We start from the raw sequence: 24,019 nt of genomic DNA on the forward strand, positions 1-24,019 counted from the left end.
AGGTTCCGCGCCGTGGGTTTGAATTGGCGGGAACACGCCAGGGCCAACCCCCTGCTACGGCGACTGGAAGAGGCCAAAATTAGTAAACACGCGAACGAGGAAGCGGCCCCACCCTAGATCGCGTTCATTTCCATACGCGCCCAGCGAGTATTCTCGGGAGTATTCTTGGACACGCCCTTCTTGGGCGCTCTTCGGAAGACCAACCAATCACCACCTCGTATCGCGTTGCTATAGAAACACTTATCACCACCTCCCTCCTCCCCCCTTTTTTTTTCCTCCCAGCAAGCTGCGCGACCGGACGGGCCTCGTCGCTTTTGTGCCATCCGGGTCTTTCGCGCGAGCTATTTAGTCCGTGGCGAAGCTTGGTGGTGGCCGGTACTGTTGAACGCGGCTAGTGGAGGCGCCGCCTTAGCGGCTGGGACTCTCAACCATGGCGGTAAGTACCAGACTCGGGGGTTTAAAACCGGGGACCTTTTTCCTGCTATTTTCTAAAAGAGTGGGGAAACGGTTCCCAAAGCTGTTGTCCGCCCGTGTGGACAAAATGGCGCCGCGGCCTTCGTCTGCACCCGCCATCATGGCTCCCTGGCGTAGGGAGGGGGAGGTCGGGCCGTGTGGATAGGGGTGGGGAGCCGCAGGGATTTCCTTCCCCCTCTCCCCCCGGAACTTTTCCCATCTCCTTGCCAGCCCCCCTGCTCCTTGGGGCCCTGGGGAGGCTCCAGCTTAGCTGATTGTGGCCAGCGATTGATTGGGAGTTTTCTCAGGGCTTAAGAAGCTTCTGTGTGCAGCGGGGAGAAGCGTCTAGAAAAAGTTGTTTTAAAAAGGCGTGTGGAGTCCAGAAGCCTGCGCTTGCAGGCGTGCACCGAGTGAGAGGCCGTGTCCGGCCACCCCGCCGGGCTCGGTCCTCGGCTGGGGGCCCTGAGCTCGCCGCGGAGCACACGCCGGGTGCCGCCGGTCTGGGCGCTGCCCAGGTCCCAGCTCCAGGGCTGCCTAGGCGACCTGGGAAGCCTTTGAGAAGCACTTTCAAGTCCTGTCTCCAGCCTTGTGTCTTTGAACTTCAGAACTCCTTCGTCCACCTGGATAGGAGCTACCATTCCCGCTTAAGATACCCGTTTCTGATGAATCACGTTATTGTGTGCTTGACTCCTTTTTTTACTGGCCAGAAACAAATAAGGCTGTCAGATGACAGGTTAACTGTTACTAATCATCGGAAAGTAGAAAAGGCTGAATGGTCTTTCCGCCTTTACCTTCCATTCCCCACACCTAATTGAATTTTCTTGACAGGATTTCACAGGGATGGCTGGCGGGGTTGCTGGTTACTTGTAGATCTGATTGACTTTTTTCTTTGCTTGGTGTTTTGGACCTCAGTATACATTTAAGTAAAAAGTAGTGTTACTTTTTCCTAGGCTTCAGTAGTTTAGAAAGTGAAAAACATTTGTTTCTGCAGTGCCTCTTCCAATAAAAAGACAAACCCTTGGAGAAGTGGCCTAGAATACTTTTTTGCACTGGAATAATGATTAGAATAATGTTACAAGCCCTACCAGGGTTTTCAAGATAAAGTGGAGGGGACAAAGGTGACTTATGGATTTACACAATAATAAGTAGAAAGCTGTTTTATAGTTAGTACTGTTAAATCTAGATATCTACTAAGTTAAAATAAAGCTTACATGTTCAGAGTAGTGGTGCTGTTTGATTTAATTTTTTTTCTAGTTATCTCCATTATACATACTATAAAATGTCTTCGTGGAAATAAGTTTAACACTTCATATCTATTTAGTGGTAGGATGGTTTTTGTTCTTTAGTATTTTTCAGATAAAAATAACTGGTTAATACCCTGTGTCAGCTAGTGATTTTTCTCTTGCCAGCTTTCATGCTGCTACATAGGGAGCCAAATAAACCATTGACTGAAAACTTAGTGCCTGGGCCCAGTGCTATCTTACCTAGAAAAAAGTTGTTTTCAGGTCTACTTTTGGTGCTCTGAATAGTAAGTGAGACTGGGCATGCCTATGATCTCAGCACTTTGGAGACTGAAAAGGATAGATTGCAAGATGTAGGCCAGCTACAGAGTAAGAAGAAAATCAATGACATGTATCTGTGGTTCGGATTTCAAGTACTTTTTTTGTGGTGCCAGTGCTAAGGCTTGAATTCTGGGCTTGGGCGCGGTCTGAGTTTTTGTGCTCAAGGCTAGTGCTTGAACATTTGAGGTACAGCTACATTTCTGGCTTTTTTGGTAATTTTAGTGGAGATAAGAATTTCATGGACTTTCTTCCTCCAATTGGCTTCAAACCGCAATCTCACATCTCACCCTCCTGAGAGCTAGGGTTGCAAGTGTGACCTACTGGCGTCTGACTCAAGTACTTTTTAAAGTTTTGTGTTGGTTTGGGACGTGAATTCAGTTTGCGTGCTGTCCCTGAACTTTTTTTTTCAATGCTTGTGCTCTAGTACTGGAGCCACAGCTCCACTTTTGCTTTTTGGTGGTTCATTGGAGATAAAAGTTTCTTGACTTTACTGCCTGGGCTGGCTTTGCACTGTGATCCTCAGATCTCAGTCTCCTGAGTAGCTCAGATTACAGGCACTGGTACCTAGTACTTTTATTTTCTAGATGTAAGATAGCACTAGGCATGTAATAGACTAATCTGAAATAGTCATTAAGGATGGAAGAGTAATGCTGAAAACAAAAAAATGTTCATATTGTGTATCATTATCAAATGGTACCGTATATTACTAGTAGACATACCACAAGGAGATGAAGTATTGTTTTAGCTGTTGCTGATTTCATCTGTATGATTCTACAAAGTCCTTATACAGGAGAAAGAGTTACTTGGGTACTGAAATGAGAACCTCGCCTGTGTTGTTTCCTCAAACTATAAATCTTTCCTTTTTACTGTATCGTTTTATTGCTGGAGTCTAGCATAGGTTTTTGACATAGTATGGTGTTTGTTTGTTTTAACCAGTTCTTGGCCGTGAACAGGGTGTCTCACTCTGCCCTTTCTTACTCACTGCTGGCACTTGGGCCACACCTCCAGTCCCTCATTTTTTCGAGTTAATTGTATTTGGAGTCTTGCCAACTTTTCTGCTTGTACTGACTTAAAGCGAAAGCAAGCCTTACATCTCATCTGTAAAGACAAGTGTAAGACTCCTCCCTACTTGTTGGGTGTTTGAGGTAGGGTCTCACCAGGTGGCCTAGGCCAATTCAGACTCCGGAGCTCTTGCCTCAGCCTCCCAAAGATTAGGATTATAAGTATTTGTCATTGCATCCATCTCCTTTATTTTGCTTGATGTTTATTTTCTGGACTAAATCTTCCTAAGGGAAGATGCTGGTCGTCATGTGATTTCTTTCTGCCCAAGAGTGCGTAAGGATTCACTGTTCAATCCAGATTTCTTGTGGTGTTCTAAGTGAGAAGTTGGTAAACTTTTTCTGTAAAGAGCGGATGGTAAACACTGATTTTTGTGGGTGACATGCTATCTCACATTGCTTGTTTTTTAACTCCTTTAAGAATGTAAAAAGTCATTCTTGCTCAAAAACGGTACAGATCAGTCTGCCAGCCCCTGCCAAGCTGTCAGCTCCCTATGTGTACTGACTGTTTGTTTTATTCCCTTTTATCAAAATTGGACCCCAGAGAATTTTCAAATTCTGGTTTGCCTTGAAGCCTTTTCCCATTACTCCCTGCTTTTATTTTTCACTTTTGGGGGGCATTACTAGGGTTTGAACTTGGCCTTGAGCCATGCCGCAAGGTTCTCCCCCCCCCCCCGTTTCTTTCTCTTGAACTTTGGACCACACAATTCAGTGGAGCCACACACTTTTTCCCCCCCAGTAATGGAGATCGAACCCAGCACCATGCATACTGGGCAAGTGCTTCACCACTGACCTATATCTCTAGTCAGAAATATTTTAATGGGAACCTGATGACTGAAAGTCATTTCTCTGTTGATTGCTGTGTTAGGAAAAGAGCAGATAATTGCCTTCTGTAACTTACAATACTACTGATATTTACAGTATGAAGAAATTTACACTGGCACTGGTGGCTCACACCAGTAATCCTAGCTACTCAGGAGGCTGAGATCTGAGGATCAAGGTTCAAAGCCAGCCTGGGCAGGAAAGACTGAGAGACTCATATCTCCAATAAGCCACCAGAGACTCTTATCTCCAATAAACCACCAGAAAACCAGAAGTGACACTGTGACTCAAGTGGTAGAGCGCCAGCCTTGAGCTGAAGAGCTCAGGGACAGCGCCTAGGCCCAGAGTTCAAGCCCCACGGCCTACCAAAAAGAAAGAAAGAAAGAAAGAAATTTACCATTAGGTAAATTGGGTTTCTGGGAAATTATATATTTTAATTTGTTTTTAGGGGCCAGTAACAAACTTGAACTCAGGGCCTCAACTCTGCTTGGTTGTAAGGGCCCTGGGGATGTAAGTCAGTGGTAAGAATGTTTGACTAGCATGCATGAGGCCCTATGTTTGATCCTCAGAACTACAAAATAAAATTTATATTGTAATAATTGCTTATAAGATGCTTTAAAGCAGAAACAACTTAATGTTTCCACAGCCCAGAGCATAAATGAGGAGAGGCAGACGCTATTTTGCTGCACCTCTGTGCCAAGGGCTGTTTTCTTTAAAGAGGGTTAATGAAATTAAGATTGAGTTCTCAGGTAAGTTAATTTTCTGTTTACTCATATCTAGTATTTAGAAGCATTCCCTAAGTTGTAATATCTTACCGTCTTGAGTCTCTGAACTTTTTTTAACAGCTCATTATAAATGCCTTTTCACTGTTTTCCAAGTTAATGAATGAATTACAATATAAGTAATGGTAATGCTTCTGAATGTTTAGTGAAAATGGTTGGAGCCTTTTATCATTTCTCCCATTGTTTTAAAAGTAACTAAAGGTATAGCTCTGTGGTAGCACACCTACCCAGTGTATGAAGAGCCCCTGGATTCAGTAAATACAAGGCACAGAAAATGACAAGTGATAATTTAGAAATTGAACTCTTAATTACACACATCTCTTTGATATCAAATTAGCCATTTTGTGTCATGCCTCTTTTATTCTACCACACACATCCCTACTAGGAAATTAGTTGTTCTGATTGATTGATTGATTTTGGCTGGAACTTAAGGGTAACTATCCTCATTTTTCACCCTTTTAAGGAATTGGAAACAGCAGGGCCTAGTGGTATAGACCTATAGTCCCTAGCATTGAGGATGGGGAAAGTAAAAAGTTCACATGTTCAAGACCAGATTGGATTATATAGGGAGGCTCTCCCTCAAAAAGATAAAAGAAATTGGTGTCATTTTAAATGTAAATTGAGATCTTTAATTTTTTTTTTAACTTTTAGGCTAGTGATACAGAACGAGATGGACTAGTCCCAGAAAAGACATCCCCAGATAATGAAAAGAAAAAAGAACAGTCAGATGTATCTGTTTCTCCTAGAGCCTCAAAACATCATTATTCAAGATCACGATCAAGGTCAAGAGAAAGAAAACGAAAGTCGGGTAAGAAGTAAATTTGGTTTGTAAAATTAATGTGTCTCCTACTAATTGAAAATGGGTAATAAAGATATATTGATTATTTTCTGGAGAATTTTTTCCTTGTGAGAAACTAAAATGTCCCAATGCAGATATATTAACTTCAGATATTTGCAATTAAATCTATCAGCATTGGCAAAATAGTATTCCAACTATCTTGTGGGTGTCCAGACTTCATAAGTATAGTCTAGATAGTAATACATTATTTTGAACTTTGACATCTTTTGAAGTAAATAAGAATATTTTCAATTTTTGTTGTTTCATTGGAACCTATTTTCAGATTTTTTTTCCCCAGAGATGAGCCCTGAAACAAGGGCATTGCACATGCTACACTATCTACATTGAGCTATATATATCCAAGCCTATGCTAAAATGTTTCCGAAGCAAGAAGTTTAATATTCCTAAATGTTGCATATTCTTGTACTTTGGGGAAGGGAGAGAGGGGAAAGAAACAAACAGAAGGCATGGTGTTGAAGTGTGCATGTACCTGTGTGCGCGTACGCACACGCTTACATGTACGTGTGGATCCTGGGGCTTGAACTTGACCTGGGCACTAACTCTGATGGCTTTTTTTTTTTTTTTTCAAAACTAGTGCTCTACTACTTGAACCACAGCTCTACTTGTTTTTTTTGGTACTTTATTGGAGATAAGGGTCTCATGGACTTTTCTTGTTCAGGTTGGGTTTTGAACTTCAGTTCTTGCATCTTAGGCTCCCGAGCAGCTAGGATTACAAATGTGCCCCCCCCCTTCCCCACCACCACCCCCCTCCCCCCCAATCTTAAGACTGAACTTAGGGCCTGGCCCTTGCCAGTCAAGTGCTCTTCCATTTGGCTAAATCCCCAGCCCATTTGGTATTTTTTAAAACTCAGAGTTGTGCTGGTTTTTAGTGGTAGAGTACTTTCCTATCACATAAAAGGATCTGAGGGGCTGGGAAGGTAGCTCAGTGGTAGAGCGCTTGCCTTGCATGCATGAGGCCCTGGGTTCGATTCCTCAGCACCACATAAGCAGAAAAGAAAAGCCGGAAGTGGGGCTATAGTTCAAGTGGTAGAGCGCTAGCCTTGAGCTGAAGAGCTGAGGGACAGAGCTCAGGCCCAGAGTTCAGGCCCCACGACCGGACCCAAAAAAAAAAAAAAAAAAAAAAAAGGATCTGATTTTTATCCCCAGCACCCTGAAACAAATAACAACAAAAATATCCCTTGAAAAGGTAAGGTGAGATGTAAACTAGTACTGAAATTTTATGTTAGTTTTTGATGGGCCTATTGTTTGAACTCAAGGTCTCACACTTGTTAGACAGCCCCTCTGTTACACTTGAGCCAAGACGCTAGTCTCTTAAGTTTTAAAGTTGTGATTAAACTTTAGCCATCTAACCCTTGTTTCTACATTTAAGTATTACATATTCTTGGTTATTCTATGGTTTGTTGAAAGGTTATTTAATTCCTTCACATACACACTGTTAATATAGAATAATCTTACTCTTCCATATAAAGAATAGAAGTTAGAGGATAAATAGAAATTAGAGTCTGTAATTAACCAAATATTCTGGAAATTGTTTTTATACAGTGTTGGAATTGTTATAACATACAGGGTTTCCACATCTTTGTTTATGGTATGTTTTATATTGTGTGTTCACAGATAATGAAGGAAGAAAACATAGGAGCCGGAGCAGAAGCAAAGAGGTAATTAAAACTTTGTAGTGAATAGGTAATTTAAAATACTTAGAAACTGTCTGATAGAAATGTTTGTGTGACTGTGTGACTTGCGAAGGTAAGTACCAAAACTTGAGATTTTAAAGGTTTAATTGGGTTATATAAAATAAGCATGATTTGGATTCATCATTTTTCCAGAACATAATTCATGTGAAAAGTATCTTCAGAAACTTAATTTTGGTGTATTGTGAGAAAATACTCACAATAAAATTTTCATATGAAGAATATTACTGGTTTTCTAGCCGGTCACACAGAGCTTCCATTACCATGAGGTCCTGAGTTGTCTCATGCCTGACGACTGCTCAGGAGTTTTAGAGCTAGCCTTTAAAAGGTATCAGTACACTAGTTAGGTGTGAGCTACTTTTTCTTCAGAAAAGATGATGAGAGTTCTCTCTTCTTTAGTACAACTAATTCAGTTGCTCTACTAGTATTCAATTAACCATAAAGGTATGTAAGTGACAGCTGGAAGGTGGCAGTGACTTGAAGAGGCAAGACTGACTGTTGCAGGGCAGTTAAGTAGCCTTTCCCACCTGAGAACTTAAGGAATAAGCCAACAAGGAAGAGCAAAGTAACAAAGGGAAGAGTTGATGGGGGCTGGGCAAGGGATTCTTAAAACTAATATAAGCAGGGACTTCACCTCCCCCCACCCCCTTAATGGAAGCTCTGTTAAAATTTTAATGTAGGAGAGTTTTTATGAAAATGACTATTTGTTTAGCTCACATGATAACATTTCTATAATAAATCATACTCAGCGTGCTAATGCGCGAAGAGACTGAACTGAAGACGCTGCAGACTCAGATAGCAAAATAATAAGCCTACTTCATGATAAGGTAACTATTAGTCATTCAAACTCCTATTTCCCTTAAATATATCTTAAATCAGTTAAGGGTTTTAATGCTTTTTAAAAATTAATAGTAATGTTATGTTTGAAATTTGAAGTAAGCGCTAAAACCTCTGGAAGTTTAACCATTTAAAGTTTTTCTAGGCTGCCATTAAAATGGCAAACGTAAAGGAAGTTTTTTCTTAAGGTCATATTATAGAGAACTGGTCATGAAACTAAAATTTAGTTTTTGTCTCCAGGTCTCTTCTTTTTCTGCAAAATAAAAATGACCATGATTGTTTTCAGATATATTATCATCATGCATGTTCCAAATGATTGGCTAGTTTTTTTATTTTAAGAAAAGTTAATCATAAGTTGAAAGAAATATGACAATGACCTATTTTTGAGAAGTAAATGTTATATGGTAATGAAGTAGTGGCCTGGGCATCAGAAAATCATGGGTTCCAGGTGCAGTTCAACTACAGTGTTAGGTGTCTACAGATCTTAGTTGAACTTAAATATAGAGTAAGAGGATGAAATTAGGATCTAAGTTTCTTTGTGGATTTAAATTTTCATGATCATGAGAAGTTTGGGATTTTAAGCTTTTAAGTACAAGATGAGTTTAACAAATCCTAATGAGGGAAATTGTAATACTTAGCACGTACTACAGGTTTTGGTATTGCAGTGGTAGGATGGAGACTTAATCTTGGAGTTGATTTTAGCCAAGTCTCTGAATGCATATGATGTGAAAAACTTGGTTTCAAATTTTCAGAGTGTGCATTACATGATGACTTTGTGATTGTGTGATTTGATTTCTTGAAAATTAATGAAGTTGCCATTTTCTACCTTAAGTGCAGGAAATGTAATAAAACCCTCTGGCTACTAAAGGTATTATAGGAATAGTAATTACTTCAGTTTAGACATTAAAACAAAAGACTTGGCTAAGGGATACTACTGTGCTAGAAAATATTCCTTTTAGTAAACTTAATTATACTTCACTGTTTAATTAGAAATGCCCTTCTGATGCATTTATTCTTAGTAACTCCATTATTACTTAAATTTTAAATGTACTATTAGGTATTCTGGATCTAGAAGTTGATGTATATACATGATTTGCATTCTTTTACATAAAATATACATCAGGGATTCCTCTTTGGTGTAATGGATTTTCAGTATTTCTGTTTTGAATATTGCTTGGTGGTCTTCAAAATATTTAGGGGAGCAAATTACATTTTTGATGTTTATAAAGAAAAACATTAGTAATTACATCTACAACATTTGGGTTATGTGAAACTAGAGGGTTTTTTTTTTTTATTTGCCACACGCTCCTAAGGTTACTAATGTTGCATCACAACATTTTTGTCTTCTGATACCCATACTAACTCTTTTTGTTGCACTATTTTCCTGAAAGAACCAACTTCTTCTTAAAACAGGCAAGAAGACATGAATCCAAAGATAAATCCTCTAAGAAACACAAGTCTGAGGAACATAACGACAAAGAGCATTCTTCTGATAAAGGACGAGAACGACTAAACTCATCTGAAAATGGTGAGGACAGACATAAACGCAAAGAAAGGAAGTCATCACGAGGGAGAAGTCATTCAAGATCTAGGTCCCGCGAAAGGCAAGTAGTTTCAGTGTTACCATTTTAAAAGTGCCTTCCAATAACATGAAGTTGCAGAAAGCATCTTACTAACTTCATCACAAACACAAAAAATTCTTTTAGTTTCTAAAATCTCATTATATAGTTAAAGCCATCTTAAAATTTTAGTAGCCATATTACACCATGCCTAGACTTCATTAGGAAATTGGCCTTTTTGGTGATATTTGAACTTAGGGCATCAGATTGCTAAAGCAGACACTCTGTACCACTTGGCCCATACTCTCAGGCTTTTGGCCCAAGTTTGCCTGGACTTCAGTCCTCCTACTTAATGCTTCCCACATGTCTTGGATGACAGGCACACACCACCATGTCCAGAGTATTAAGATGCAGTTTCACTAACTTTTTGCCTTGGCTATCCTGAAATAATCTTATGATCTCTGTCATTCCTCCTCCTGGGATTATTGTGTACTTGGCCTTAGGAAATTGATCATTTCTTGATACCTTGACATATTTGCTGTCCAAGAGCTTTTTGTGCTTTGCTTTTCTTGTTTTTTGTTTGTTTGTTTGTTTTTGTCAGTCATGGGGCCTGAACTTTGGGCCTGGATGAGGTCCCTCAGCTCTTCAGCTCAAGGGTAGCGCTCTACCACTTGAGCCACAGCACCACTTCCGGCTTTTTCTATTTATGTTGTGCTGAGGAATCAAACCCAGGGCCTTATGCATGCAAGGCAAGCACTCTACCACTGAGCTACCTTCCCAGCCACAATTTTATTGCTAAACTTTTTGTTTTTTTGGGTCTGGTCATGGGGCCTGAACTCGGCCTGGGCACTGTCCCTCAGCTCTTCAGCTCAAGGCTAGCGCTCTACCACTAGAGCCACAGCGCCACTTCCGGCTTTTTTCTTTTTGCTTATGTGGTGCTGAGGAATTGAACCCAGGGCCTCATGCATGCAAGGCAAGCGCTCTACCACTGAGCCACCTTCCCAGCCCCTTGCTAAACTGTTTATACAGTTTAAACCAATTAATGCTACAACATCATTGATGTAGAATATATTGGGTCCTTAACTAGGATTTTTTTATTTACCAATACTGTGGTTTGAACTCAGGACCTGAAGCCAGTAGGCAGGGACTATCACTGAACCATATTCCCAGCCCCCCCTTTTTTTCCTAAATAATTTGAGATTTGGGTCTTGATTTTTGCATTGCCACTCGCCTGTATTGCAGTGCACCCAAATTACCACTCTTAAGCTGGTGTGACAGGCACAAGCCACCACATCTAACTTCTTCCTTTGTGATGAGGTGGGGGAGGGGTGATACATCTACCCGGAAACTCAATTTCAACTTGACAAGTGGATAGGATTGCAGGAGGGTTCTACTGACAACCAGCTTTATCTAGGTTTTTGGGTGTTTTTTTGTTTTTGTCTTTTGTTGGTCATGGGACTTGAACTCTGGGCTTGGACGCTCTCTGTGTGCTCTTCAGCTCAAGGTGAGCGCTCTACCGATTGAACCACAGCACCACTTCTGGTTTTCTAGTGGTTTTATTGGAGATAAGAGTCTCATGGACTTTCCTGCCCGGGCTGGCTTTGAACCACAATCCTCAGATCTCAGACTCCTGAGTAGCTAGGATTATAGCCGTGAGCCACCAGCACCCGGCTGTTGGTTTTTTTTTTGCCACTCCTGGGGCTTGTACTCGGGGCCTGGGCACTGTCTCTGAGCTTTTGCTCAAGGATAGCACCCTACCACTTCAGATACAGTGACACTTCATGCTTTTTCTGTTTATGCGGTACTAAGGAATTTAACGTAGGGCTTCTTCATGCATGCCAGGGAAGCACTGTACCACTAAGCCACATTAGCATCCCTATCTAGGTTTTCTTGCAGATTTTTTTTTTTTTGGTCAGTCATGGGGCTTGAACTCTGGGCCTGGGCGCTGTCCCTCAGCTCTTCAGCTCAAGGCGAGCGCTCTACCACTTGAGCTACAGCGCCACTTCCGGTTTTCTGGTGGTTTATTGGAGATAGGAGTCTCATGGTCTCTCCTGCCCAGGCTGGCTTTGAACCGCGATCCTCAGATCTCAGTCTCCTGAGTAGCTAGGATACAGGCGTGAGCCACCAGCGCCCGGCTTCTTGCAGATTTTTTAGAAAGGTTTTTGAGAAACTAGGTCATGATCCTAGTTTGGTGGGGTTTTGTTTTTAGAAACTATTGTTTGCTGTTTGCCAATGGCTCATGCCTGTAATCCTAACCACTTAGGAGGCTGACATTTGAGGATCTTTGTTTGAAGCCAGCTCAGGCAGAAAAGACCATGAGATACTTAGCTTCATTAACCAGTAAAAAGTTGGATGTAGAAATGTGTCACTTAAGTGGTAGAACAACAGTTGTGAGAGGGGAAAAAGGCAAATTTAGGCCTCAGTACTGACATACATATGTACTCACACTAAAAGAAGCAGTATTCAGCCAGGCGCTGGTCGCTCATGCCTGTAATCCTAGCTACTCAGGAGGCTCATATCTGAGGATTTCAGTTCAAAGCTAGCCCTGACAGGAAAAGCGTGAAATGCTTCAATAAGCCACCAGAAATCCAGAAGTGGCTCAAGTGGTAGAATACTAGTCTTGAGCTGAAGAGCTGAGGGACAGCACTTAGGCCCAGAGTTTAAGCCCCATGACTAACAAAAAAAAAAGAAAGAAACCAATATTTGCTAGGTGCCAGGGACTTAAGCCTATAATCTTAGCTACCAGGAGGCTGAGATCTGAAGACAAAGGTTTGAAGCCAGCCCGGGCAGGAAAGTCCATGAAACTCTAATCTCCAATTAATCACAGAAAAAACCAGAAGTGGTGCTGTGGCTCAAGTGGTAGAGTGCTTGCCTTGATCAAAAGAAGCCCAGGGACAGCACCCAGGCACCTCAGAGGTCAAGACCCAGGACTGGCAGAAAAAAAGAAACCAGTATTCAACCTTTTTTTGGAGAATTCTGTGGGCAATATATTTGTAATGTCAGATTCATTCAATGTATAGTATTGTGAGGCACAAATGTAAATGGTTGGATGAAATTTTAAATTGGCCTGGGATTAATGTTTTGGACCTTGTCACAAAAAGAAGGAAAAGAAAACTAAGGTTGTGCATTTGAATTTTAGGCGCCATCGTAGTAGAAGCAGAGAGCGGAAGAAGTCTCGGTCCAGAAGCAGAGAGCGAAAGAAGTCTCGGTCCAGAAGCAGGGAAAGAAAGAAGTCTCGGTCCAGAAGCAGGGAAAGAAAACGACGGATCAGATCCCGTTCCCGCTCAAGATCAAGACATAGGCATAGGACTAGAAGCAGGAGCAGGACAAGGAGTAGAAGTCGGTAAGTAACATGATAATCTGAATAAAATCTGATAGGTCACTCAAAGAGTCCATCTTCCATCAGTTTGAGAATACCAGAATTGTAAAGCACAGTTTTATTTACAGATTAAACAAAATGTTTATAACTTCAGCTTCATCAGTAAAAACAAACCCTAGGATATAACTTAGAGTCAGTACTTTAATAATTCTATTAAAATACATTTCTCTGAGTTGAGCACCAGAGATTCATACCTATAATTCTAGATACTTAGGAAGCTTAGATTCAGTGGATAAAAATGTATTTACGAATTAATCATTGGATGGCCAGTGTGTGGTATGTGCTAACACTGTATGTATTATCTCAACTAATTCTCAAAGGAGCCATTGTGCATTTAGTCTACTAGAGTTAAAGAAACTAATAAGTAACTTACCTATGAAGAATTGAAATAAGCTGGGTGGTAGTGGCTCACACTTGTAATTCTAGCTACTCAGGGGACCTAAGATCTGAGGATTGAGGTTTGAAGACAGCCAGGGCAGAGAAATTCCAGAGTTCTAGTTCAAAAGGGAGTCCCTATAAAAAAAAAAAAAGCCAGGCGCTGGTGGCTCATGCCTATACTCCTAGCTACTCAGGAGGCTGAGATCTGAGGATCATGGTTCAAAGCAGCCCTGGCAGGAAAGTCTCTGAGACCGTTATCTCCAATGAACCACTCAAAACCGGAAATGGCGCTGTGACTCAAGCCGTAGAGCGCTTGCCTTGAGCTGAAGAGGTGAGGGTCAGTGCCCAAGCCCAGAGTTTAAGCCCCACAACCGACAAAAAAAAAAAGCAAAAGGGATGGGGTTCTTGGTCAGTTTGGTAGAGCACCTTCATTGCAAGTGTAAGACCGTGGTGTAATCGCAGCCTCAGCACCAAAAATAAACTGAAAAATAAGTTTAAAAAAACACAAAACTATTTTTTTTTAATCATTTGTTTGAACTTGTGTGAGGGTTGTCCTCGGACTTGAACTCAGCGCCTAGCTATCAACCTGCTTTGGTGGAGGCTACCACTCTCATTACTTGAGTCACAGTTCCATTTCTATATTTTTGGTGATTGGTTAGTTAGAGTTAATAATCTTAACTCATTGGTTTAGTCTGTAGTATATTATTTTGAACTTTTCCAATTCTGAAAGAGTGAATTGGAGGTAAAGGGAGGTAATCATTAATTATTTCTTGAGCATTTCTGTTTATTATGACGTTCCCGGATTTTGCTATGATAATTTTTACTTGGGGGGGAGTAACTTTTTCCCCCACTTTGTTAATTCTTACGTTTTTTTTGTTTGTTTGTTTGTTTGTTTTTTTGGGTGGGGGTCCAGTCATGGGGCCTGAACTCTGGGCCTGGGCGCCGTCCCTCAGCTCTTCAGCTCAAGGCTAGCGCTCTACCACATGAGCCACAGCGCCACTTCCGGCTTTTTTTCTTTTTTTGTTTATATGGTGCTGAGGAATCAAACCCAGGGCCTCTGGCATGCAAGGCAAGCGCTCTTACCACTGAGCCACCTTCCCAGCCCAATTCTTATGTTTTAGTAATTCATAACTTGGCATTGTCTAAAACATTACAAATTCATTATAGTTTAAAAATGCATCCCCTGTCATTCCTCATTGACTTACAAAAGGAATCATCTCTTAAGTCTAGTCTTAGACTTTGTTTTTATTTGATTTCTGTTTTGTTCGGCCATATGAAACATGTAAAATACTGTTCATTGCAGAGATAGGAAGAAGAGAATTGAAAAGCCGAGAAGATTCAGCAGGAGTTTAAGCCGGACTCCTAGTCCACCTCCCTTCAGAGGCAGAAACACAGCAATGGATGCACAAGAAGCATTAGCTCGGAGGTATGTATATTTTTCGTTTACTTCATTTTCTCCTTTTCAATAATACTCAGTTACATGAATAAAATTAGTGCTCTTAAATCATTGGATAATTCACATGATCTAATCATAGGTACTGTGGCATCTTTGTAAATGTGGAGCTACATAGTTTATAGGGTTTTTTGTTTGTTTTGTCTTGGCAATAATGGGTTTGGACTGGGCCTCACATTTGCAAGCCACGTCCCCTAGCCCAGTTTAAAATCTTTGCACACTCATTTATTTGATAACTAGGATAAGATCTTTGCCTTCATGATTAAAGTGGCAGCTGATAGATACATTAAAACCAAGTTGTTACCTACCATAGGGAAAAGATTTCTTAACTTTTCTACTGTTTAGGAACAAGTGGTTATGAGACCACGTACAGCACAGTTGTCTGAATAGTGTCTGTAAACTGATTCAAAGAGCTGCCTCAAAGGAAACAGGAAATGAAGTAAACTCCAAGTGCTTGTTTGCAGTTTTTCGCATATTCTGAAATTTAAATTCTTTGGATTTGGGGTTTTTTTCTTTAAGAAATTGAGTTTGTATTTTTTTTCATTATAAAAATACAGTTATCACAATGTAACCTGGTATGCTGCTGCCCTGTGAACCCAGCCTGGCAGAAATTCAAGCTGAACAGCAGCAGCAAAGGTGTGAGCTCACCCCTCTTCATTCCATTCACTTTAGTGAATGGTGTTAGTGCAAACCTGCAATGGCCAGTTTAATGCAACCCATACTAGTCGCTTATATTTTGTTTCTGACACTAAAATCAACACAGAAAGTGACTTACTACAAAATCTGACTGATTTATACTAAATGGTTTGCTAGCAAGTATTTTCTGGGACCCAAATTTACTCTTGTATACCATTAATTATGTTTTCATTCTGGAGTTTAAAGTTGGAGTAGTTACTAGTAAAACATTTTGACCTAGGTTACTTAATTGATCATTAAGGTGGGACAACTACACAAAATCCACTAATTTCCAAATGCAAGATTATTCCTTAGCATCCTCAAAATTTAAAGGGAGTCATTTTGTTAATAAGAAACTTCGTTGTGTTAAGAATTTTTTTCTTTGCTCTTGTTTTTAGTTGTCAATTTAAAAAGCTGTTTCTATTTCACTGTTTCTATTTCACTATTACCCTAATCAAAAATTTTCATTCTTAACTGGGCCTTGGTATCTCTTTCCTGCAATCCTTGCTACTCGGGAGGCTGAGATCTGAGGATCATGGTTCAAAGCCAACCCAGGCAGCAGGAAAGTCCTTTAGACTCTTATCTCTAATTGAATACCCCCCCCCCCAAAAAAAAAAAAAAAAAAGCTAGAAGTAGAGCTGTGGCTCAAGTCATAGAGTTAGACACCTCAGGGAGCCTCGGGGACAGCACCCAGACCCTGAGTTTCAAGCCCCAGGACAGGCATAAAAGAAGAAAATAAAACTTTGATTCTTGAGGGCAACCGAGATTATGCTATGTTTGTTTCCTGAATATGTGCTCGATGAGAGGAGTAAGATTATAGTTTATTAAAATGTATCTTCACATAAATCTAAGTAGTTGTTAAATGACACTTAATACTGTTATTTATTACACATGTGTCCCTAAAATATAACAATAGCTTCTTCCCCAATCCTACCTCTTTGTACCACATTAAGGAGGAAGGGCAGCATTTATTTATGATTGGTAACCAAGGAATCTGTGTGAAGAAAAGAGATTTCTCTTTCAGGAATTGATTACAAAGCTGTTAGTTACTGTGTGTTTTAAGGTAGATAAAGTGGACAAATGTACTGGATATGTGTTTTTACTGATGTGTGATAGAATTCATTTTTATTTAATTTGAGGATGAATTTATATTTTGTTAGGTCCTTTGCTAATGATTAATTTCTTCACTTGCTAAAATAATTCTAATGCAGTCCCAACTGCTTACCCTCATCCTCATGCCATTAAGATTATAAAGAATGACTTATTTTGATTGCTATTTTATGGTCTTGGTGTTTGGTTCTTGTTGTTTTAATGCAAGCTTTCAATAGATATAGATAATCCAGCCAGAACAACAGTGAGTTCCCAATAGATAACATAAAAACAGTATTGAAATGTTCTTTCAACTGATTGTTTTCTCATTTCAATAATTTGGTAGGAGCCTGTTAAACATTTACAACTTAAAATTGTATTGTCTCCTTACAAGTATAATGATACATGCAGGTTTTATATTGTTACTTTAAATTTACTTAAATTGTCTTTGACAGATTGGAAAGGGCAAAGAAGTTACAAGAACAGAGAGAAAAGGAAATGGTTGAAAAACAAAAACAACAAGAAATTGCTGCAGGTATTTATGATGATGGATGTGGGGTGTTCTCAAAACAGAGCTGGAAATGTTGCTTAGTGGTAGAGTGCTTGCCTAGTATGCATAAAGCCCTGGATTCTGTTCCTCAGTACCACATACACAGAAAAAGCTGGAAGTGGTACTGTGGCTCAAGTGGTAAATAGTGCTGGCCTCAGCAAAAGCTCAGGGACACTACCCAGGCAAAGAGAGGGAAAGAGAAAAAGAGGAAGGAAGGAAATAAATTTTAAAAACAAAAAACACTCCTCTTTATTAATGCAGTTTTGTAAACATTGTTTTACATCATGAACTGCTGATGGTTTTTTTTTTTTTTTTTTGCTATGGATAGAACCCAGGACCTTAGGTCTGCCAAGCTCCAGTCCTTTTATGTATTTTTATATTTGACTTACGCAGATGTTTTTATGGCAAGTGAATCCTTGGCTGTTGATATAACACTTCTGTCCTCTTGTGCTGATTTTTAAGAATTTGGGATTTTTGGCTGGGTATAGTGACACATAACTGTACCCTCAATATTTAAAATATAAAAAGAAGATCATATATTGGAAGTTACTCTGGTTGGTTGTTAGTTCGTTGGTTTTGCCAGTCCTGAGGCTTGAGAGCAGGATCTGAGCACTCTTGATGTTCTTTTGCTCATAGCACTTTGAGCTACAGCTCTAGTTCTAGTTTTTTGGAAATAATTAGAGATGAGTCTCTCTGACTTCATTGTCTGTCTTGGCTTTGAACTGTGCTCCCCAGATCTCAGCTCCCTGAATAGTGTGAACTACTGGTGTCTGCCAAATCAGTATTTTTATAAACAAAGAATTTGAATTTTTCAACAACACAAACATGGATGGAAGAAGATTGTCACCTAGAACTTGGTTTCATATGAAATTTAATTAAGAAAGTGCTCAAGCCCGGGTGCTGGTGGCTCACACCTGTAATCCTAGCTACTGAGGAGGCTGAGATCTGAGGATCATGGTTCAAAGCCAGCCCGGGCAGAAAAGTCCGTGAGACACTTATCTCCAATTAACCACTAGAAAACCAAAAGTGACACTATAACTCAAGTGGTAGAGCCCTAGCCTTGAGCTGAGGAGCTGAGGGACAGCACCCAGGCCCAGAGTTCAAGCCCCATCACCGACAAAAAAAAAAAAGAAAAAAATGAAAGTGCTCAAGCCTGTAAATCCTAGCTGCTCTATAGACCGAGATCCGGAGGATTGAGGTTCAAAGCCACACCATGCAAGATGGTCCATAAGACTCCATCTCTAGAACAACCAACCAAAGGCTAGGCTAGAGTTGTGGCTCAAGTTGTAGGGCTCCAGGTCTGTGAACAAGCAAGCAAGGGAGAAGAGGGCTCTGAATTTTTTAAGCCCTGGTATGGAGGGAATCTCCATGTGACAGACACCATAGGCACCATGTGCAGTTACAATAGAGTCAAAAATATTGTAAGCATTCTATTTTGGTTTTAAACTAGGAAGTTTGTGTCTTTATAAACCCATGCTTCCGTCCTCTTCAGCCGCCGCAGCCACAGGAGGTTCTGTTCTCAACGTTGCTGCCCTCTTGGCATCAGGGACACAAGTGACTCCTCAGATTGCGATGGCAGCTCAAATGGCAGCGCTACAAGCAAAAGCATTGGCAGAAACAGGAATAGCTGTGCCCAGCTATTACAACCCAGCAGCTGTGAACCCTATGAAATTTGCTGAGCAAGAGAAAAAAAGGAAAATGCTTTGGCAAGGCAAGAAAGAAGGGGTAAGTTCTTTTTATCTTTTGTTAAATGTCAGAAATCAAACCGACTCCTTGCATGTAACCATGCAAGTGCTCTACCCTGAGCTACAAGAGAATATGCCATAAATGTGGGCCAGCTAGGCAGATCAGAAATAATATCCCCATTCAAATCCATCTTGGGCAAGAGAAGTTAGCAAGACCCATCTCAACCAATAGCCTGGTGTGGTAGTACTTGTCTGTAATTTCGGGTTTCTTAGAAGGATAAGTGATTGGATCAAGATCCAAAGCTGGCCCTGGACAAAAATGAGAGACACTGTCCAAATCTATCCAAAAGTAACTGAAGCAGAAAGGGTGGAGTGTGTGTTGAAGTGGTAGAGCCTAGAAAACACAAGGCCCTGAATTCAAGCCTTAGTACTGCCATTAAATATTTCTTTAAGCATGTTATAAATGATTCTTTCACTGTGTTGTGGGGAATTCTGAAAAGTATTTAAATTCTTTGGTGGGGGTGGGGGGACGCGGTAGGGTCGGTCATGGGGCCTGAACTCTAGGCCTGGGTGCTGTCCCTCAGCTCTTCAGCTCAAAGCACTCTGCTACCTGAGCCACAGCCCCACTTTCGGCTTCTTCTGCTTATGTGGTGCTGAGGAATTGAACCCAGGGCCTCATGCATGTAAGGCAAGCACTCTACCACTGAGCCACCTCCCCAGCCTTTAAATTCTTTAGTATTTTAAAATTAATGCTTCTTAACAGGACAAATCCCAGTCTGCTGAAATATGGGAGAAGTTGAATTTTGGAAACAAGGACCAAAATGTCAAATTTAGGAAATTAATGGGTATTAAGGTAAGTTACACTTTGTTAAGATTGATATGAACTATTTTCATAGCAACATTACTTTTCAACCTAAAAGTATTGATTAGTATTATATTTTCTCGTACTTTGCTATTTGTTCTCCAGATTTTTGCTATTGTTGCTTTTTTGATGCTAGTCCTGAAACTTGAACTCATTCCTGGGTGCTGTCCCTGACTTCAAGTAGTAGGAGCACTGGTGGAGCCACAGTGCCACTTCTAGTTTTCTGGTAGATAATTGAAGATAGGAGTGCTGGCTTTGCGGAGTGCCTGTGGCTCATGCCTGTAATCATAGCAACTCAAGAGGCTGAGATCTGAGGATCACGGTTCCAAGCCAGCCCAGGCAGGAAAGTCCGTGAGACTCTTATCTCCAATAAACAGCTAGAAAACTGGAAGTGGCACTGTAGCTCAAATGGTAGAGTGCTCGCCTTGAGCTGAAGAGCGCAGGGACAGCACCCAGGCCCAGAGTTCAAGCCCCATGACCAACAACAACAACAAAAAGTGCTGGCTTCAAACCATGGGACTTGAACACTGGGCCTGGGTACTGTCCCTTAGCTCTTCAACTGAAAGCAAGCACTCTTCATCTTCAGCCACAGCACCACTTCCAGTTTTCTGGTGGCTAATGGGAGATAAAGTCTCACAGACTTTCCTGCCCGTGTTGGCTTTGAGCCACGATCCTCCTGAGTAGCTAGGCTTACAGGTGTGAGCCATCTGCACCCAGCTGTGAGTCAGAACTTTTATGTCCTGCTTGTGAGCATCTGGGTGCCCAGCTACATGTCTCTGTGTCTATCTGTGTGTGTACACACACTAGTTCTAGGGCTTGAATTTAGGCCTGTCTCTGAGCTGCTTTTGCTCAAGGCTAATGCTCTACTACTTGGGCCACTTCTGGCTTTTTGGTTTATTGAGATAAGAATCTCACACTTAGCCGGGTGCTGGTGGCTCACGCCTGTAATCCTAGCTACTCAGGAGGCTGAGATCTGAGGATCGAGGTTCAAAGCCAGCCCGGGCAGGAGAGACCGTGAGACTCCTATCTCCAATAAACCACCAGAAAACCAGAAGTGGCGCTGTAGCTCAAGTGGTAGAGCGCTCACCTTGAGCTGAAGAGCTGAGGGACAGTGCCCAGGCCCAGAGTTCAAGCCCCACGACCGACAAAAAAAAAAAAAAAAAGAATCTCACACTTTTCTGCTGGGGCTTTAAACCACATTCCTCAGATCTTAGCCTCCTGGAGTAGTTAGGATGATAGATTTTGAGCCACCAGCACCTGACTAATTTATAGGTTTTTTAGCTAAAGCTTATAGTCCTTAACTGTTTGGTATGTTTTCAGTTTAAATTAGCATGTTTGTTAATTGATCATTACTGAGTTTGTGTCTGGACTGAGTTTGTTTTTCTTGAGTGAATTTTACCACGTGTAGCTCAGGCTAGCTCCAAGTTCACTATATAGCCCAGGTTGACCTTGAACTCACTGTCTCAACCTCTATAGTACTGGGATTTTGGGTGTGTCTCGCCCAACACATGGTTTCCTGGGTGAATCTTGTGTGAGATTACTGGCTTCTCTTAGATTGTGAGATACTATGTTTTTATTGAACTATTTAAGTGTATAGAGAATTAACTTTAGTATATACTAGCCTTTGCTTACACTTAGGTTACTAGTAATAAGAGGATTGCTTTTATTGAGCAAATAATAGGCTATAACTAAGCTTCACTAAGCCTGCTATTCCTTTAACAAGCCCATGTATATTTGCGTTTTCTATTATCCTACTCTTATTCTCAGTGTAGGGAGAGCTAAGAAGAAAGTAAAAGGCATGACTTAAGTGCAAAGGTGATGTGTAGAGGGGTTACAGTTACATAAGTCAGGTATTAAATGCATTTCTTGGAAATGTCACCCCTCCCTCATCTTGTACCATCCCTGAAACACTTCTGTTCTGATTTCTACTTTTTTTTATGGTGTATATGGAGGCTTACATGTAGTTATATATATCTTGAAAATGTGATTTAACAATACTCCACCCAAAAAAAAAAAAAAACAATACTCCAAGAATCAGTAACATCAATGCTGTTTAATTGAAAATCACTTAGTGTACCATTCATTCTAATGTCTTTCTGTCTGACATTTAGAGTGAAGATGAAGCTGGATGCAGCTCGGTTGATGAAGACAGTTATAAGACATTGAAGCAACAAGAAGAAGTGTTTCGAAATCTTGATGCTCAGTATGAGATGGCAAGATCACAAACCCACACACAGAGAGGGATGGGTTTGGGTTTCACATCTTCGATGAGAGGAATGGATGCGGTTTGAGAAATGTCACGCTTTTCAAGTTTGGGACCTTAAAGACTTGTTCTGATGTCAGGTCCTTGTTCACCAAACAGCTAGCATTCTAGCTTGCATGGGTGTTGCATTGACTTTAATTTATTGAAAAATATGATATTTTGTAAATATCAGATCAGTGATACTGGTGTTAGTGTTGTAATCAGGTTAAACCCACTTCCATTAAACTTGACAGGACTATAGAAGGACAATATTTTTTAGTTCATGAATTCTACTTTTCAAATATGTTGAAGCTGCAGGTGGGATAAAGTCTGTCTCATACATAGATTTTTTTCGTGTTCACTGTCTTGTGTACTTTTGTACTTAACCTTGTACAGTTATTTTCATCTCTTGAAAACATGAAAGAAATGTTATGTAGATGTTCTTTATAGAAGATCTGGCCATTTGGTACATAATCCAGCACAAATAAGCTGGGTGATGATGATAATAAAAATGGTTTTCTCAAAACTGGTGTAAATTTAAGTTAACCTGGCATTCTTGTTTGAATTTTAGTTTCTGTATCATTTTGCAATTGCAATTACAAAACACTGGCTAGAATTTTTTTTAAATTAGTTATGCTATAGGCAATACCATGGTGAGCAAAAAAATGTAAAAGAAAAAGGAACAAACAAATTTATTAAAACACTGTTTTCCTACTATTATAAGAGAATTGGTGTATAGTATTTGTTCATTATTCCATGTTATTCAGGAAATAGATTAATGCATTTAAGGGATGTAAGCACTTTTATTTTAATAAAGTGCCTTATAATAACAAGTCCTTTGTATGCACTTTGCTCATTATCTGTTGAAATCTTTTCCAGCATTATCTTAACTGAAATACTAGAAAAAAATTGTCATCGTTAAAAAGGGCCTAGATGTGGGGATGAGAGTAGTAAACTTAATTCACTCTCATTACAACCAAGTAGTGATGTTCTAGTTTACCCTTAAATAAATTGGAGAACCTCACAGCCTAGGAAGAAGCACAGTGCAACACAGACATGCTGGGTGTGTGTATGTGTCAACGCACCCACCACCACCACCCTTCTCCCCGCCTCTTTTTTGTGTTGTGTTGTATTGTACTGAGATTTTAAGTCGGGGACTGGTGTTTGCTAAGCACACGTTGTACTGCTGAGCATGTCTCTAGCCCTCCTTTGAGATAAAGAACCCACCGGTGAACTCTTTGGGTTTCCTGTTATTGCGGAAATGGCAGGCTCATGCCACTGCAAATGGAGTCCACTGGACTTCTGCCTGGGTTGCCTAGGAGCTGTGAAGACAGGCTAGCTTAGAATTTACTATACAGCCCAGGCTGGACTTGAACCACTGTAATTGACACTTAAAAATTCACATGGGCATTATACTTGTATGTGATTATCCAGGCCTTTAAATTCCATCACATAGAAATCCGAAACAATCCTGAATTCAAGGCCAGCTGGGTTACATAGATGCTCTCAGAAAACGAAGGTGAAGCCAGGCATGTGTGGCTAACATCTGTAACTTGGGGTTTTTTTGGTGGTTAATTGGAGATAAAGAGTCATGGACTTTCCTGCCTGGGCTGGCTTTGAACCATGATCCTCAGATCTCAGCCTCCTGAGTAGCTAGGATCAAGGTGTGAGCCACCAGTACCCAGTCTTGTTGCTAACAGCAACTGGGGACAGCACAAGGAGATACTGGAGCTGAAGAAATGAGAAAAAGAATAGATAATTGGGGTACCAGGGAGTCTATGGCTCACTGGCTTCTAAACCCCGAGAGCTTTTTTTTTAGTTCAGTACAGGGGAGATAACTACACAGGTAAGTGCAGAAAATAGGGTATCTTGTTACAACCATTAACATGAGGTATAATGATAATTGACTCCTTTATTGTTAGGGAGCAGAGGGGAGTGGTAAATTTAACCATAATACAAACATTCATCTTATCCCCAAAGTTTCAAGTTTTATAGGGTCCAAACAGCTCTAACTGAAGCAACTTAGGGTCCAGTTAATTGTAACTTACACATTTGTCTTGCCTGTTTGACCTTTCCAGAGGCC

The 24,019-nt window shown here is 40.6% G+C and overlaps 1 protein-coding gene across 4 annotated transcripts; it reads left to right on the forward strand.

Moving 5' to 3' along the window:
• Window positions 1-296: 296 nt before the first annotated feature.
• On the forward strand, window positions 297-22,769 carry Rsrc2 (arginine and serine rich coiled-coil 2). Of its 4 annotated transcripts, XM_042668966.1 has the most exons (12): window positions 297-436; window positions 4,542-4,644; window positions 5,329-5,485; window positions 7,151-7,194; window positions 9,478-9,668; window positions 12,763-12,843; window positions 12,874-12,966; window positions 14,684-14,806; window positions 17,053-17,132; window positions 18,640-18,872; window positions 19,596-19,685; window positions 21,806-22,769. In XM_042668966.1, exons 2-12 carry the CDS (start codon window positions 4,621-4,623, stop codon window positions 21,983-21,985), a joined length of 1,296 nt encoding a protein of 431 aa, XP_042524900.1. In that variant the 5' UTR covers window positions 297-436; window positions 4,542-4,620; the 3' UTR covers window positions 21,986-22,769. The 4 variants fall into 4 exon arrangements, with proteins under 4 accessions (XP_042524900.1, XP_042524898.1, XP_042524899.1 ...); XM_042668964.1 differs by having other exon boundaries at window positions 12,763-12,966; XM_042668965.1 differs by lacking the exon at window positions 4,542-4,644 and having other exon boundaries at window positions 12,763-12,966.
• The last annotated feature ends 1,250 nt before the right edge of the window (window positions 22,770-24,019 follow it).

Source organism: Dipodomys spectabilis, unplaced genomic scaffold (assembly GCF_019054845.1).
Source record: "Dipodomys spectabilis isolate Male_0828 unplaced genomic scaffold, ASM1905484v1 ptg000480l, whole genome shotgun sequence".
In the NCBI taxonomy this organism is placed as follows: Eukaryota; Metazoa; Chordata; class Mammalia; order Rodentia; family Heteromyidae; genus Dipodomys; species Dipodomys spectabilis.

Excerpts from the sequence above, each read along its gene's own strand:
- Rsrc2 (XM_042668964.1), top strand. The coding sequence starts at position 4,621 with ATGAAATTAAGATTGAGTTCTCAG. Across the intron at positions 7,195-9,477 it reads GCCGGAGCAGAAGCAAAGAG|GCAAGAAGACATGAATCCAA; the intron begins GTAATTAAAACT and ends TTCTTAAAACAG. Across the intron at positions 14,807-17,052 it reads CAAGAAGCATTAGCTCGGAG|ATTGGAAAGGGCAAAGAAGT; the intron begins GTATGTATATTT and ends TGTCTTTGACAG.